This window comes from Neoarius graeffei, chromosome 25, assembly GCF_027579695.1.
Source record: "Neoarius graeffei isolate fNeoGra1 chromosome 25, fNeoGra1.pri, whole genome shotgun sequence".
NCBI classification, from domain to species: Eukaryota; Metazoa; Chordata; class Actinopteri; order Siluriformes; family Ariidae; genus Neoarius; species Neoarius graeffei.
The window spans coordinates 36,837,756-36,852,887 of NC_083593.1; the positions used below are offsets into that span (position 1 = coordinate 36,837,756).

General features: G+C 44.0%; 2 protein-coding genes across 3 annotated transcripts in view; one reads left to right on the forward strand and one right to left on the reverse strand.

Moving 5' to 3' along the window:
• Positions 1-11,857, reverse strand: part of phax (phosphorylated adaptor for RNA export) — a 50,382-nt gene extending 38,525 nt beyond the window's left edge. The window contains exon 1 of one of the 2 annotated variants that reach the window (XM_060908669.1): positions 11,810-11,857. In XM_060908669.1, the coding sequence (XP_060764652.1) occupies positions 11,810-11,842 (33 nt within the window). In that variant the 5' untranslated portion in view covers positions 11,843-11,857. Of the gene's footprint in view, positions 1-8,016; positions 8,274-11,809 lie in introns of those variants that run through there. The other variant, XM_060908670.1, reaches the window with a different exon arrangement.
• aldh7a1 (aldehyde dehydrogenase 7 family, member A1) overlaps positions 5,989-15,132 on the forward strand; it is a 46,416-nt gene continuing 37,272 nt past the window's right edge. The window contains exon 1 of the mRNA XM_060908668.1: positions 5,989-6,233. Within this exon, the coding sequence (XP_060764651.1) occupies positions 6,039-6,233 (195 nt within the window). The 5' untranslated portion in view covers positions 5,989-6,038. The remainder of the gene's footprint in view (positions 6,234-15,132) is intronic.

Here is a 15,132-nt window from a genome sequence, read left to right on the forward strand (position 1 = left end):
AGAACTGATATTGCAGCTTCTGATTTGTCAAACTTGGCAAGCAAACTCTTTACAAGACCCTTTTTAGGGCGCTATTATTATTAGGGCCCGAGCACCGTACAGTGCGAGACCCTATCGTTGCCATGTGTCCAATTCTGTTCTTTGTCGCCATTGCGGGAGTAATGTCTCTTGCCGAAGAAGCTGTGGAAGGTATTTCGCGGGGACGCATGCCCCCGCCCCCCTTGGCCGCTGGCGCGAGGGCCCGTCGAGGCCGCTTGCGGCTTTAATTATTCTTCCGTCTTCTTCTTCTTCTTCTTCTTCTTTATTTTGACATGGGAAAAACCAAAAATTTTATTCTTCAAAAATCTATATCTCATCTTCTGTTTACTCAATTGTCATCAAACTTCATACGCGAACTCTTCATAGCTCACCTGACATGTACGCCAAATTTTGTGCACTTTCGCCCCTGGGGGTGCTGGTTATGGCAGAAATGATATTGCAGCTTCTGATTTGTCAAACTTGGCAAGCAAACTCTTTACAAGACCCTTTTTGGGGCGCTTGCCATGGTCGACATCGCGGGAAATTTGGCTCCTTTTTCTTAGACTCCCACCGCTACTGGGAACCAGAAGCCCAGATCCAGGCGGGCCTCAGGGCCTCTTTAGCGCCCCCTAACTCATTGTGATTTTGGCCTCCCGCATTAAGGTGCCTGGTTGCCATGTAGTTTGTAGTAGTGGCATGCCATTTGGTACGCATATGTATCTCACTAAGCCGGACAAAAATGTCATGCCAATGCATTAGCCACGCCCAACAGGAAGTGAGGTAATTTCACTTTTGTGCGAAATGCATGGCCACGAAGACGGCGCAACTCCTCCTAGACCGTTCATAGGAATGTCACCAAAATTGATACACATCATCGTCAGACATGGCTGACAAAAGTTCCTAAATACCTTTCACGTAGGATAAACCGTTCAGAAGTTATACGTCAATCAATTTTCACTTCAAAATTTTACATGCTAAAAAATTCATAACATTTCTTCACATTGCTCAAAACTGCTCATACTTCACACGCAAATCACTCATTGGGCATCTGACATGTTACCCAATTTCTGTGATATTTCGCCACTGGGGGCGCTATTTTGGGGCAAAAAATCCAATCTTTCCTCAAATTTGGTCAAACTTCACGGCCACCCTCTTACTACCTCCCATGTCATGTACACCACATTTTGGGAATTTTCGTCCATGGGGGGCGCTGTTTTTGGCCAACGCAATTGCTCCGAAACAGGTTTTTGGTAAATAATTCCATAATGCTTCTCCTTCACACCACTACCTTGTGATAGTACGTTGCTGTTGTAGACACTTATTTTTCCAACTCATAATCGCTCATGTGCAGCATAGCGCCACCTACTGACATGGGAGAAACCAAAAAATTTATTCTTCAAAAATCAATATCTCATCTTCTATTTTCTCAATCTTGATCAAACTTGATACGCACACTCTTAACAGGTCACCTGACATATGTGCCAAATTTTGTGAACTTTTGCCACTGGGGGCGCTGTTTTCAGGCAGCAATTTATATCTCGGCTTCTGATTGGTCAAACTTGATCAAACTTTACAAAACAACTCTTCATAGGTCCCTTGACATGTCTACCAAATTTGGTGAACTTTCACCACTGGGGGCGCTCATTGTGCTGTAGCAGTTGCAGGAGAGGTGTTTACAATCATGAGGCACCAGGAGTATGTTGTTTTGGTTGCCTTAAACAAACATGACTTGTGGACCACTGGGGGCGCTCATTGCGCTGTAGCAGTTGCAGGAGAGGTGTTTACAATCATGAGGCACCAGGAGTATGTTGTTTTGGTTGCCTTAAACACACATGACTTGTGGGGAATGGGTAGGCAGTCGGGAGCAAGTGTTGTAGCGTTACATACAGACTAATAGATGTCTAGCAGAAGACAATCCTATGTAGCTTTAGCTTGGTGACTGATGAGGTAAATACATTAATTTGGTTGGGAAGCCATGGCATAAAATGTTCTGTCCATGACAACATCTCAGCGCACCGTGTACTCTGTGTCCAATTCTGTGCTTTGTCACCATTGTGGGAGTAATGTCTCTTGCCAAAGAAGCTGTGGAAGGTATTTCGCGGGGACGCGTGCCCCCGCCCCCCTTGGCCGCTGGCGCGAGGGCCCGTCGAGGCCGCTTGCGGCTTTAATTGTATCATTGGTTTTGTTTCATACAGAAAAAATACATGGACGAAATGTACAAGAATAGAGACATTAAACTTAGCTTTACTCCACCAAAATTTGCCTCTCAAAATGCAGGGAATAGTGTTTTAAACCCCCCCCCCCACACACACACACAGATTTGGCACGCCTTCGGTGTGCGACACAAATCAAAACTTCCTGCCGCCATCTCTGTACTGGAATACTGGTGGCCATCTTGGATTGGGAATTTTCTGCCTGTTCACCCCCCAGATAGTGATTTTGGCACACTCCATCCATCATCTGTAGCCACTTATCCTGTTCTACAGGGTCGCAGGCAAGCTGGAGCCTATCCCAGCTGAATATGGGCAAGAGGCAGGGTACACCCTGGACAAGTCACCAGATCATCACAGGGCTGACACAGAGACAAACAACCATTCACACCTACAGTCAATTTAGAGCCACCAATTAGCCTAACCTGCATGTCTTTGGGGGAAACCAGAGCACCCGGAGGAAACCCACACAGACACAGGGAGAACATGCAAACTCCACACAAAAAGGCCCTCGCCGGCCACTGGGCTCAAACCCAGGACCTTCTTGCTGTGAGATGACAGTGCTAACCACTACACCACCAGATTTTGGCACACAGCCCAAGTTATTCCATCCATCTGTAGCCGCTTATCCTGTCCTACAGGGTCGCAGGCAAGCTGGAACCTATCCCAGCTGACTATGGGCAAGTGGTAAGGTACACCCTGGACAAGTCGCCAGGTTATCACAGGGCTGACACAGACAACCAATTTAGAGCGATGGTACCAATTAGCCTAAGCTGCATGTCTTTGGGGGAAACCCACACAGACACGGAGAACATACAAACTCCACACAGAAAGGCTCTGAGCTTGAACCCAGGACCTTCTTGCTGTGAGGCAACAGTGCTAACTGCTACACCACCAAGTTATTCCTTGGAGCTGTTATCTGTAGCTGCTTAGGTCGCAGGCAAGCTGGAGCCTACCCCAGCTGACTATGGGTGAGAGGCGGGGTACACCCTGGACAAGTCACCAGGTCATCGCAGGGCTGACACATATGGGGCTTTTCCACTACCAACGCGGCTGAGTTGGGCTGAGCCGTGCGGTGCTGAGTTGGGCTGAGTTGAGCTGAGTGGGGCTGTTGGGGTTGCATTTCAACTACAACCGCGCTGAACCGTGCTGGCTGGAAGTGGGTGGACACATTGGGTGGAGTTAGCGAAAGTGGGTGGACGTCACGTGATGTCGTTAGGCAGCGCAAACAGTGACATCAGTGACCTTTTAAGCGGTAGTCTCACGACCCGGATAGTAAACAATAAACATGGAGGACATGGAGTCGTTAGTGTTGCTGGTCTTGGTGCTGTGGCTTGTTGTCACCGACAACGCCAACAGATACTGGCAAGAGCGTATAGATGAGGCGAGGCGCATAATTTGTCGTAATTCTTCTTCTTCCGGGTTTACGGTGTTTACAGATGGTGGTTCCCAGCATGCTTGTGTGTGGACACTCCTCCTCACCAATCAGTGCACAGAGGACTGTCTCCTCACGCCCCTAGCCCCACTCGGCTCGGTTTGGCTCAGTTCAGCCTCACTCCAAAACCGTGCGAGTTTTGGGTGCTGAGTAAAGGCCAATTTATGCTGACAACGCAGTCCTCGCAGATGGCGTCGCAGATGGCGTCTGCGTAGCCCTCCCCTTCGCAGATGCTCTGCGCACACCTCCCAAAAATTGTGACCACTGCAGAAGCCTCGCAGACAGCGTCGCAGACAAGAGGGCTCTGATTGGTCCACTCTACATCCGCTGTACACGCACTTCCGCTTCCCTACTTTCCCGGTTTGTTTTGTTTTCACGACCGCCGTTTTTAAAAACACGAGCGAAGATGGAGCAGCACGAAGAGCGGTTGATTGAGGAAGTACGTACATCTATACGACTCCAGTTCTAGTCATTATAAGTAACCGGAGGATAAACACTCCACTAACCACACCCACCAACTACTCCTAGCGATTTCGCGACTTCGCACCCCCTTGCGTTGTGGCGGTGAATAACATCGCGCACGCCCATTACTCCCCACTCAGCGATAAATTACAACTGTCTGCGAAAAGCTACCTGTGAAAGCCTTGTCGCAAGAGCATGCAGAGGCCCTAAGGCTGAAGTGAGCTCAGTCGTGCTGCTCTGAGGTAGTCGAAACGCGAGCCGTGTTGGGCTGAAGTGAGCTGAAAAAGGCCCACTAATGCCGCTTTTCCACTACAAACGCGGCTGAGTCGGGCTGAGCCGTGCCGTGCTGAGTTGGGCTGAGTCGAGCTGAGCGGGGCTATTGGAGTTGCATTTCGACTACAACTGCGCTGAACCGTGCTGGCTGGAAGTGGGTGGACACATTGGGTGGAGTTAGCGAAAGTGGGTGGACGTCACGTGATGTCGTTAAGCGGCGCAAACAGTGACATCAGTGAGCTTTTAAGCGGTAGTCTCACGACCCGGATAGTAAACAATAAACATGGAGGACATGGAGTCGTTAGTGTTGCTGGTCTTGGTGCTGTGGCTTGTTGTCACTGACAACGCCAACAGATACTGGCAAGAGCGTATAGATGAGGCGAGGCGCATAAGGCTTCAGAAATTCTTGTAATTCTTCTTCTTCCGGGTTTACGGTGTTTACAGATCCCAGCGTGCTCGCGGGGCGTGTGTGGGCATGTGAGGACACTCCTCCTCACCAATCAGTGCACAGGGGAGTGTCTCATCACGCCCCTAGCCTCACTCAGCTTGGTTTGGCTTGCTTCAGCCCCACTCCAAAACCGTGCGAGTTTTGGGTGCTAAGCAGGGCTGAAGCAAGCTGAGTCGTGCTGTCCTGAGGTAGTCGAAACGCGAGCCGTGTCGGGCTGAAGTGAGCTGAAAAAGGGCCATAAGAGACAAACAACCATCCACAGTCAATTTAGAGCCACCAATTAGCCTAACCACATGTCTTTCGACTGTAGGGGAAACCGGAGCACCCGGAGGAAACCCATGCAGACACAGGGAGAACATGCAAACTCCACACAAGGCTCCTATCGGCCGCTAGGCTCGAACCCAGGACCTTCTTGCTATGACGTGACAGTGCCAACCACCGTGCCACCCCACAGTTGATTCTCCCTCTCTAAATTTTTTTTGTGATACATATCTGGCAACCCTGGTCTCAGTCACGTGGCGAGCAGGTTCGGGTTCGCACACGCGCATTGGTTTTGAATTGCTCCAGCCATTTCAGAGAGCCAGCTCTTTATTTATCATCATCTGTCGCCTCATATTTTAGCCTCACTTGGCAAATATGAATGCTTTGTGTGTTGATAAACTCTTTTGCATTCAGTGTTTTTATGAGAAGCCTTATAATTGCCTAATTTTGTGTATTTGTTCTGTTACAAAAGCAGGCATTCTTACTTTTGTTTAATATTTTAATCAAACTTTTCATTTTAATTTAACACAAAAACAAATGAGCAGAACAGAACCAGCTTCGTTTACGGGTGTCAGTCATATTTACGTGTTTTTGCGACACACTCGCACTTTCCTCCTCACCACTGTCTTCTGTTCGAGGACCACAATGGAAATAAGTATTTTTACTTTTTGTGTTATCCTCCGCAATATTTATATTTACATTATATGTTCACATGTTATGCATATGTTTCTATTGCGAAATCAATCAATCAAAAAGTCCCCCTCTCTGTTTTCACATAATGGTATGATCCTATATCCTCACATGTGATTGGCCACAAGGCCACCATGCTGCCAATCAAAACAAAGTTCTGCCGTGAGCAGAGCTGAGCAGCGAAAGGAAAAAAAAAAGTGGGGGAGTTGGCTCTTTTGCGCATGACATATCACTACCAGCCATGCAGCGCGCGCTGTCTTTTACAGCTTTCCGTCAGTTTGTTCTTCAGAAAAGACGCTGCACTTTGACCCTTCGGCAGACTGCAGCCATGTCTACGCTTCTCATCAACCAGCAGAAGTATTCCTGGCTGAAAGAACTGGGTCTGAGTGAAGACAACGACGGCGTTTACAACGGGACTTGGGGAGGTAAAGGCGAGGTGAGACCGGAAGAGCAGATACATGACAGCTGTACGGTCCTATAGACGGCTGCACAGAGCGCATGGAGGCTGTTAAACAGAGGCCCACTCGGGCCTATCCTCCTTTATTGAGGTTGTTTTTTGATTGATTGATTGATTACTTTATTCTGAACAATAAAGAAGAAAGATATAAAAATAAAAAAATTTAAAAAATACAATAATCAAAACATCATCATAAACAAACAATAGCGTAGCCACAAGGCAATAACATAATGTTCAGAAAGGATTAGGAAGAAGTAATAACTTATCCACATGTATAACATGTTTTTATATAATTTTTTAAACAGTTTTATGTTTTATGTATTGAGGTTGTTGACCAGGAACTTGTACCTGGAGCAGTTTTTTCCAGGCACCTTGAAGCTAACGTATGCTGTGTAACTATTGCGTTGTCGGGGCACCGCATTGTTCATAATTCACAGCCAGCTATTAGGTGTTCAATTGAAATGATTGTTTCTGTCACGTGACGTCCTGCATTACCTGTTGAGTTATTGTTTTGCTCTTTACTGTGTCGCGTTATGATGACGTCGGCTGTCGCGTCTAGACTTGATATAAAAAACTGACTTTTTTCCCTTCATTATTTATTTTTATTAAATTCAAACATAAACAGAATTATTTTATATTACAACATAAAATCACACCACCTCTGAAAATATAATCTGAAAAGACAACTTATATATATATATATACACACACACACTACCGTTCAAAAGTTTGGGGTCACTTTGAAATGTCCTTATTTTTGAAAGAAAAGCACTGTTCTTTTCAATGAAGATCACTTGAAACTAATCAGAAATCCACTCTATACATTGCTAATGTGGTAAATGACTATTCTAGCTGCAAATGTCTGGTTTTTGGTGCAATAATCTACATAGGTGTATAGAGGCCCATTTCCAGCAACTATGGTGGGGTTTACATTAGACCGTATCAGCGGATCATCAGATTAACGTTTTTAAAAACGATTAGCGTGCACACAGCAACACCAATAGACCCCATTCACATGACGTCACCGCGCCGCGAGATTTTGTTAGGCGCCATATTGGAAGACCAAGTACATGCACTCACAATATAAAACAAAGTACGAGCGAGAGTAAAGTGACACGATGGATGATAATTCTGGTTATGTGAGTACATTACCAGTTGCAGAAAGGGCACGGTATGTGGAGAAACTGGCTGTGATTGATGGGTTTGACCTATATGATAAGACTCGGGGCAAGGGAGAATGGAAACATAAGGAGGACCGGACACCAATTCTGCCATCTGTTTGCTACCCAGACATTATAAACTATTTGTTGTTTACACCCAGTGCCTACACTCAGTGTTCGAACTATGCCGATATTTTCGGGGGGCCCCTTTTTTTCCCTTGGGGGTGTGTGTGCTTGCGCTGGTCTCGGAGCGCGGATCTCCAAACACATGAGAAGCCTATCTTGCGCACATATCACGCGGACTCCACACCTCCACACACGCATCGCGTCTGAAGTCATAACTCATCAGGGGAAATCATGTCTGCATTGGCATGTTCAAAAAACAACCTTGCGTCAACAATGATACCACATGCAAGGAAAAAAAAAACCAGTCAGGCTACTCAACAACCAACCTGGCAGCAGCGAGCAAGCCCCAAACCATCCTAAATTATTATTATTATTATTATTAAATTGTAGAAGTCTGGGAGGCTTGCTCCTCATACAGTTATCAACTTGGGGCCACTTTAGCATGTTTTAAATCTGAATTTCTTGCGTTTGCTTACCTCAAAGTGTCCGCAGATCATGCACAGACTTATCCATTATATCCACAGTTTTTTGCCAAGTCTCACACAGGTTTCTTTCAAGTCTACTGTTGGGCCAATAAATCATAAATAAAACAGCTCAGATTTGTTTAAGTCGTTTGCCACTCCACTTTATTCTTGTGGGTTCACATACCGCTGCCGTTATTTCCCCCTAATCACGAGTTTGTTGGTCTTCCAAAATGGCGCAGGGTCTGTTTACTTCCGGTTTCGGGTGACGTCAGTGAAAAGGGTCTATACACGGATACGCTAATCACATGACTAATTAGACGGCACGTAAGTTGAAATGTGTTCTCTTCACTGGCTCGGCTCCGCAGGCATCCTGCGCTCCAAATCACTCCGCCCTGAACAGCGAGTGCCCTCTGGAGGGTGCGCACTCCGGCCTTGCGCAGCTCACAGAGCGCGGGAGTGAAGCGCATGAGCTGTGATTCGGGACTGAGCCGCTGTGTGTGTGATCTCGGTGCATATCGGGCATGCGCGTCACTTACCACTTGCAAGTGGAAGGATGGCAAGCCTAAAGACAATCATAACTACACAATGGGCAGTATTTGCATCAGTATTTGCAGTATTTTCATACTTTTATACTCTTTAATGAAAGGTGATACAAGGCGGAAGTCCGCGCCGTTTTTCAGCAGTCGCGTCACATGACCAATGGCAGTGAATCAGGAAGGTGGATGTCACAGTGACGTTGTCCAATGACGACGCCAGCTAGAGCTCAGCACAGCGTATCCGTGTATCCTCAATGTTTACACAGCACCGGATCACATACGAACTGGATTGAATACGTGGGCCCTGGCGGATTCCCGTTTCCCGGCGTTTTAATGTAAACGGACAGTGCATCCATGAAGAAAACGAGACAGATACGGTCTAATGTAAACTTGGCCTATCACTCCAGTGTTCTAATGGTACAATGTGTTTGCTCATTGCCTCAGAAGGCTAATGGATGATTAGAAAACCCTTGTACAATCATGTTAGCGCAGCTGAAAACAGTTTAGCTCTTTAGAACTCCGTATCAATGCGCTGCCGAAGCGCACAGAAGGTGTTAGTACGCCTGTCATTATAGTGCGGACTTTCCATAGCATAGAAAATCGCTACATTTAAATTTGTGTAACTGAACTTCTTTCATATCACTGGTCATATAAACCTATGTAAACAGGAAAAACGTGGAAGAGTTTGGTCGCATCTAACTACAGCCCCAAAAAATACCATTGGCCATGCTGAGCCTAGCTACATTGCTAACAGGAGTAACAGCGCGTCTGACTGCGTCTGACTGACTGGGAGGTCGCGCAAAGCTCGGAGAGGTACGGAGCAGCTTGTCTCAATTCAGATAAGAGCATATTTCATTATGGAAGTACGGTGGACTGTTCCTTTAAGTATTGAGTATAGCACTGACCAGCCGATTATAGAATAGAATAAGGTAATTCCAAATCGTCCGTCTTGTTTACCATGGATCTGGCGTTGGAGAGATAGAGGCTTAGCAGTGGAGATTTGAGTGGCTGTTTTCTGAGCTTAGTAAACAGGCCGGCTCTGCAGCCTCGCTTTTGCTTCTGCTCCCGGTGCCGCCTCCTTTGCTTTGCTTCCGACAACAATCCACGGAGACCCCGCTGGTCTCGCTATCTCGTCTGGAATGTTGTGCATGCGATGGAAATCGCTACAAACCGTCATTTTCTGCTGGAAACCAATGTCCAGTAAGTCCATACGGTTGTAGTGGATATTGAAGTCTGATACAGACGAACAACACGCAAAAATACACACAAAAAACATAAAAAAATGTGCACAGGTAGGGAGAGCTTGTAGCCGCAGCCGTTGTAGTAGAATTGTATATAGTAGGGTTTTCCAGAAGAAAAGGTAGAAGCAGAAGTAGAACCAGAAGTAGAAGGCGGAAATATGGCGTTTGACCGACAAGATGGCGTCTGTCACAATCTGGATCGGCTGTGACGTCACATGCAAGTGCTCCATACACCTATGTAGATAGTGCACCAAAAAACAGACATTTGCAGCTAGAATAGTCATTTACCACATTAGCAATGTATAGAGTGGATTTCTGATTAGTTTAAAGTGATCTTCATTGAAAAGAACAGTGCTTTTCTTTCAAAAATAAGGACATTTCAAAGTGACCCCAAACTTTTGAACGGTAGTGTATAAATGCAAAATTGAATTATTAGACGATCACCATACTGCTAACAAAAAAAACACACAAATTGCATGTCTTGTATCACACAAATAGAATAGCACACTTATAAAGAATCAAATCTGATTATTACACCATTTTGCTTCAGGCATAAACTAAATTGAACAACTGCCATCTAAACCCTGACATTTCTTGCCTCCCATGATGCAAATGAAAGTTAACCAAATCAATAATATGCTAGTTTGGTTGTAATCGTTTTGCTGCAGGGTAGACGTTATCACAGAGCACCTGAAGAATGACCACAATCAATGTTAACAGGCCTCTGGCGCTATCTCCAGGTTAACGTAACACCACAGTTATGAGTTAATCTCTTTCGGAAGCATGCAGAATGCCTCCTGACATCAGAGAATTGACAACACTGCAAATGTGTTCTAATCATATAAACCGACATGGTGACCCTTGTCTGCAAAGGGGTTCATGTCCCTCTAGTGCCCTTGCTTATAAAATTAGCTGGATTATGTCCTTTAAAAAAAAGTTTCTCAGCTACACCACACATGCTGAAATCACTCATGAACGTATTGGAAAACGAACACGTATTACAGTTAAATTCATGATTTTTTTGGGGGGGGGCTTTTTTCACCTTTTTATTGGATAGGACCGTGTAGAGACAGGAAATGAGCGGGAGAGAGAGACGGGGAGGGATCGGGAAATGACCTCCGGTCAGAATCGAACCCGGGTCCCTGGATTTATGGTATGGCGCTTTAAGGCCAATTTATGCGGACAACGCAGTGCTCGCAGATGGCGTCGCAGACAGCGTCTGCGTAGCCCCCCCACCTTCGCAGACGCTCTGCGCGCACCTCCCAAAAATTGTGACCACCGCAGAAGCCTTGCAGACAAGAGGGCTCTGATTGGTCCACTCTACATCCGCTGTACACGCACTTCCGCTTCCCTACTTTCCCGGTTTTTGTTTTCACGACCGCCATTTTTAAAAACACGAGCGAAGATGGAGCAGCACGAAGAGCGGTTGATCGAGGAAGTGAGGAAGTACGTACATCTATACGACTCCAGTTCTAGTCATTATAAGTAACCGGAGGATAAACACTCCACTAACCACACCCACCAACTACTCCTAGCGATTTCGCGACTTCGCGCCCCCTTGCGTTGTGGCGGTGAATAACATCGCGCACGCCTATTACTCCCCGCTCAACGATAAATTACAACCGTCTGCGAAAAGCTATCTGCGAAAGCCTTGTCGCAAGAGCATGCAGAGGCCTTTAGTCGACTGAGCCACGACGCCCCCTAACTTCATGTTTTTGTGCATCTTTAGATGATATAAACATCAGTGTCATGATCCTTATTTAAAACACACACACACACACACACACACACACACACACACAAAGGAGAACCTCTTTAACATGCAAGTCTCATTATGCTTAGTGACTGCATACACTCACACTTAATCTTTACACTTCGTCTGTTCATATCACCTGCAATAGTATAAACCCGAATCAGGAAAAGGTGGGACGGTATGTTGAAATTAAAACTGAAAACAATGATTTGTGAATAATCTGTGACCTGAATTGCACTCGAAACAATACACCAGTACATTATTTGATGTTTTACCTTTGTTTTGTTTTTTTTCCGAAATAAACACATCCCAATTTTGATTCTTGTAATGGATTTCCAAAGAAGTTAGGACAGTGAAGCATTTTCTACTTTATAATGCTGCCATTCCTTCTCACAACACCGTTTAGGGACTGAAGACACCAAGTGATGAAGCATTTCAGGTGTTCTTTTGTCCCGTTCTTCCTGCAAACAGGTCTTCCAGTGTGCAACGTTACGGGCTCGTCATGGTCATATTTTCCATTTCAAAATTCCCCACACATTCCAGTGTTCTAGCTCACTTTCCGAGAGGGCAGGGTGCCAATGATTATCGCAGCCAATTTTTTCGTGCATCTAGGCCATTTGCACACGTCGCTGTGAGCAAAGAACCTATCATGCAAAACTGTTCATACTGGGCAACTTTGCATGGTAGATTACTTTTGTAAAATAAAGTACGCAAATCTGAAACTTTACTTAACCGGTTTAATACAGTACTTCATAATAGCAGTGTAGTATTATTAATACCATAGGATTACACACAACGTATATTTATTAAAAGTGACATTATCAGAGTTGACTAATTCTAACAAAGGCATTTTAAGTGATCGTCTCTGCAAAAATTGTACGCAATACATACATACATTCGGGAATGTAATTTCTGTCCTGTTCTATTTTACTATCAGTTTTATCAGTCTCTAAAGAATCCCTGCATTCAGCTGCAGACGTGCTGAGAATAAATTTATTATTCTGAGGTTTGTTTGTTTTTTACGGAAGCCGAGAGAGGCCCTTCATATAATCCTTTTTTTAATTCACCTTATCCCAAGATAACGACAATTAATTCAGGATCTCGAGAAAACAACACAACTAATTCGAGATCTCGAGAAAACGAAACCATTATTCCGAGATAACGACATAATTAATTCAGGATCTTGAGAAAACAACACAACTAATTTGAGACCTCGAGAAAACAAAACAATTATTCCGTGATCTCGAGAAAACAAAACAATTATTTCTTGATCTCGAGTAAACAGCTGAGAAATGGTTCATTCAGGTGCACCAAGAGACTTGTGATATGCTGACTTTGGGGCTATTTCTCATTCTGTATAGACGCAACTTTGGTCATTAGAATGTCTGGAATAATCGATCACCTAATAAGGCAATATTTTGATCAGGGGTTGACACAGGGAGAGATTGCATTAAGTCTTTTAATAAGGGATCATTTCAAAATTAGTCCGCGGCACCTCCGCAGAAGACTGGCCCGGCTTCGTCTCTACCGATGGAGATACAGTGATCCAGCTGAGATCACAGAATAACTGTTTTGTTTTCTCGGGATCACAGAATAACGGTTTTGTTTTCTCGGGATCACAGAATAACGGTTTTGTTTTCTCGAGATCTCGAAATAACGGTTTTGTTTTCTCGAGATCCTGAATTAATTATGTCGTTATCTCAGGATAACAAGGTGAATAGAAAAGATTATATGAAGGGCCTCTCGCGGCTTCTGTAGTTTTTTCCCCTAAACAGGCTGACTTAAGATTTTGCAAAGCAGTGTAGGCCATTTTATATAAACTAACTAATCCTGAATGTAGACCTTGCTGCCAATTAACATCTCTGTTTGTAGCAGCCCCAGTATAACTGTTACATTTAACGTTAATAATATTGTATTATCCAGGATGGGGAAAGAAAAATGCACCATGCTGAGTGCTGACGTTACAATAAAGACAGACAGCTTTCCACGTTCAAGTAATCAGTCGATTTGTGCAAAATATTTAAATACCTTCAACTTATTTAAAGGAAAAATGTGAAAGATGATAAAGGATTCATTAGTGCTGACTTGCCGGTGTTGATCTAATAAATTTAGCTTCGATCATATGTCTGTATTTTGCACAAATCACTGACAAAGTGGTGCATTGGGATTTAGTTTTAATTAATATTACTGCAAATATATTGGAGAATGTAGATCTGTAAATCATCACCTCAAATGAGATCATGGGCCAAATATAGACCAATAACATTAGGCCTATTGAGTACAGCAGCCTAACTGTAAAGATTTAATCTTTTTAGATTTATTGCTGGGTTAATATATAGATATTTAGGCACTGCTTAAAAGCGGAGCTTCTGATGAGTGTATGAGCAAAATATTTGCAAGGGCACAAAATCAACCTGAATAAAATATTCATAAATAAGCTTAAATAATCCAGTTTCTCTACAAGATTTGAAAGTTAAGCTTAATTCATTTGCAGGCATCAAGAATTCTCACCAGGGCTTTGAACCAGAATTTTTTTTCCTATTGGTTCGTTCCGAACAGAAACGGAATTTTAACGTTTTGGGTTCCACCATTAAATAGACGTTCCCGAACCGGTTAGAACAAAAAAAATTCGTTCCCGGAACGGTTAATTACGTTCCCTGTCAGCTGTTTAACAAATGGCTATAAAATTATGTTTCTGTCTCATCCAGCTTAAGCCAAATGTAGGCTAATTCTATTACAACCTTCATTAAATAAGACAAAAAAGAATTCAAAACAATTATTATTTCAAATGTTGGCGATTTGGATTCTCAGTATGTCTTCCCATCTACACAAACAGAAAAAGTGCCAAAAATGAAAGATAATTCGTTTAGTGTGTTACCAAAGGCTAGTCAGGCCCTATGCATTGATAGGCTAACAGAGGTTAACATCATTTAATGTTCGCGAGCCTCTCATTAATGTGGACAAATATATTGATATCGTGTTTGAAATTGACGTTTTTGAATAACGATAGACTGCAATATTTACCTCTTATTTAAGATGTGGAGACGTGATAGTAGTCCACCCTCCCGCTCTCTCCATTCAGTCAGCGAACGTCACACAGGAAGTGAACCCCAGCGGGTCACAGAAACTTGCGCAGGAGAAGAATGACTTTTTTTATTTGTAGGCTACGGAAACTTTGAGGAATGAAATAAAAACCGGTATTAACCGGTTACCATTATTTTTAATAAGCGTTTCTGTTCCGGAGCATAAAAAATAATAAAGTTTCTGGTTTCGTTTCTGTTCCATGTGAAATAGAAAAAGTTCCCGGTTTTCGTTCCTTAAACCGGTTCAAAGCCCTGATTCTCACGTTGCAATTTCAAAGGATAAAGAGTTACGACTTGTAATTTCGTTGTGACTTTTCCTTAATCAATTCCAAAATGGTTATGGACTTTTATTCTGTTGTATTGATGTGATTGTAAGAAAGCAAAAGATATTATTTACCAGCTTAAGGTCTCAGTCAGTATTTTCCTCAGCCCAGAGGCCTCGGTCAGTATTTTCAAGACCTCAGTCACGGTATTTCACGATACGGACTGACCTTAAGCTGGTAAATAATATATAC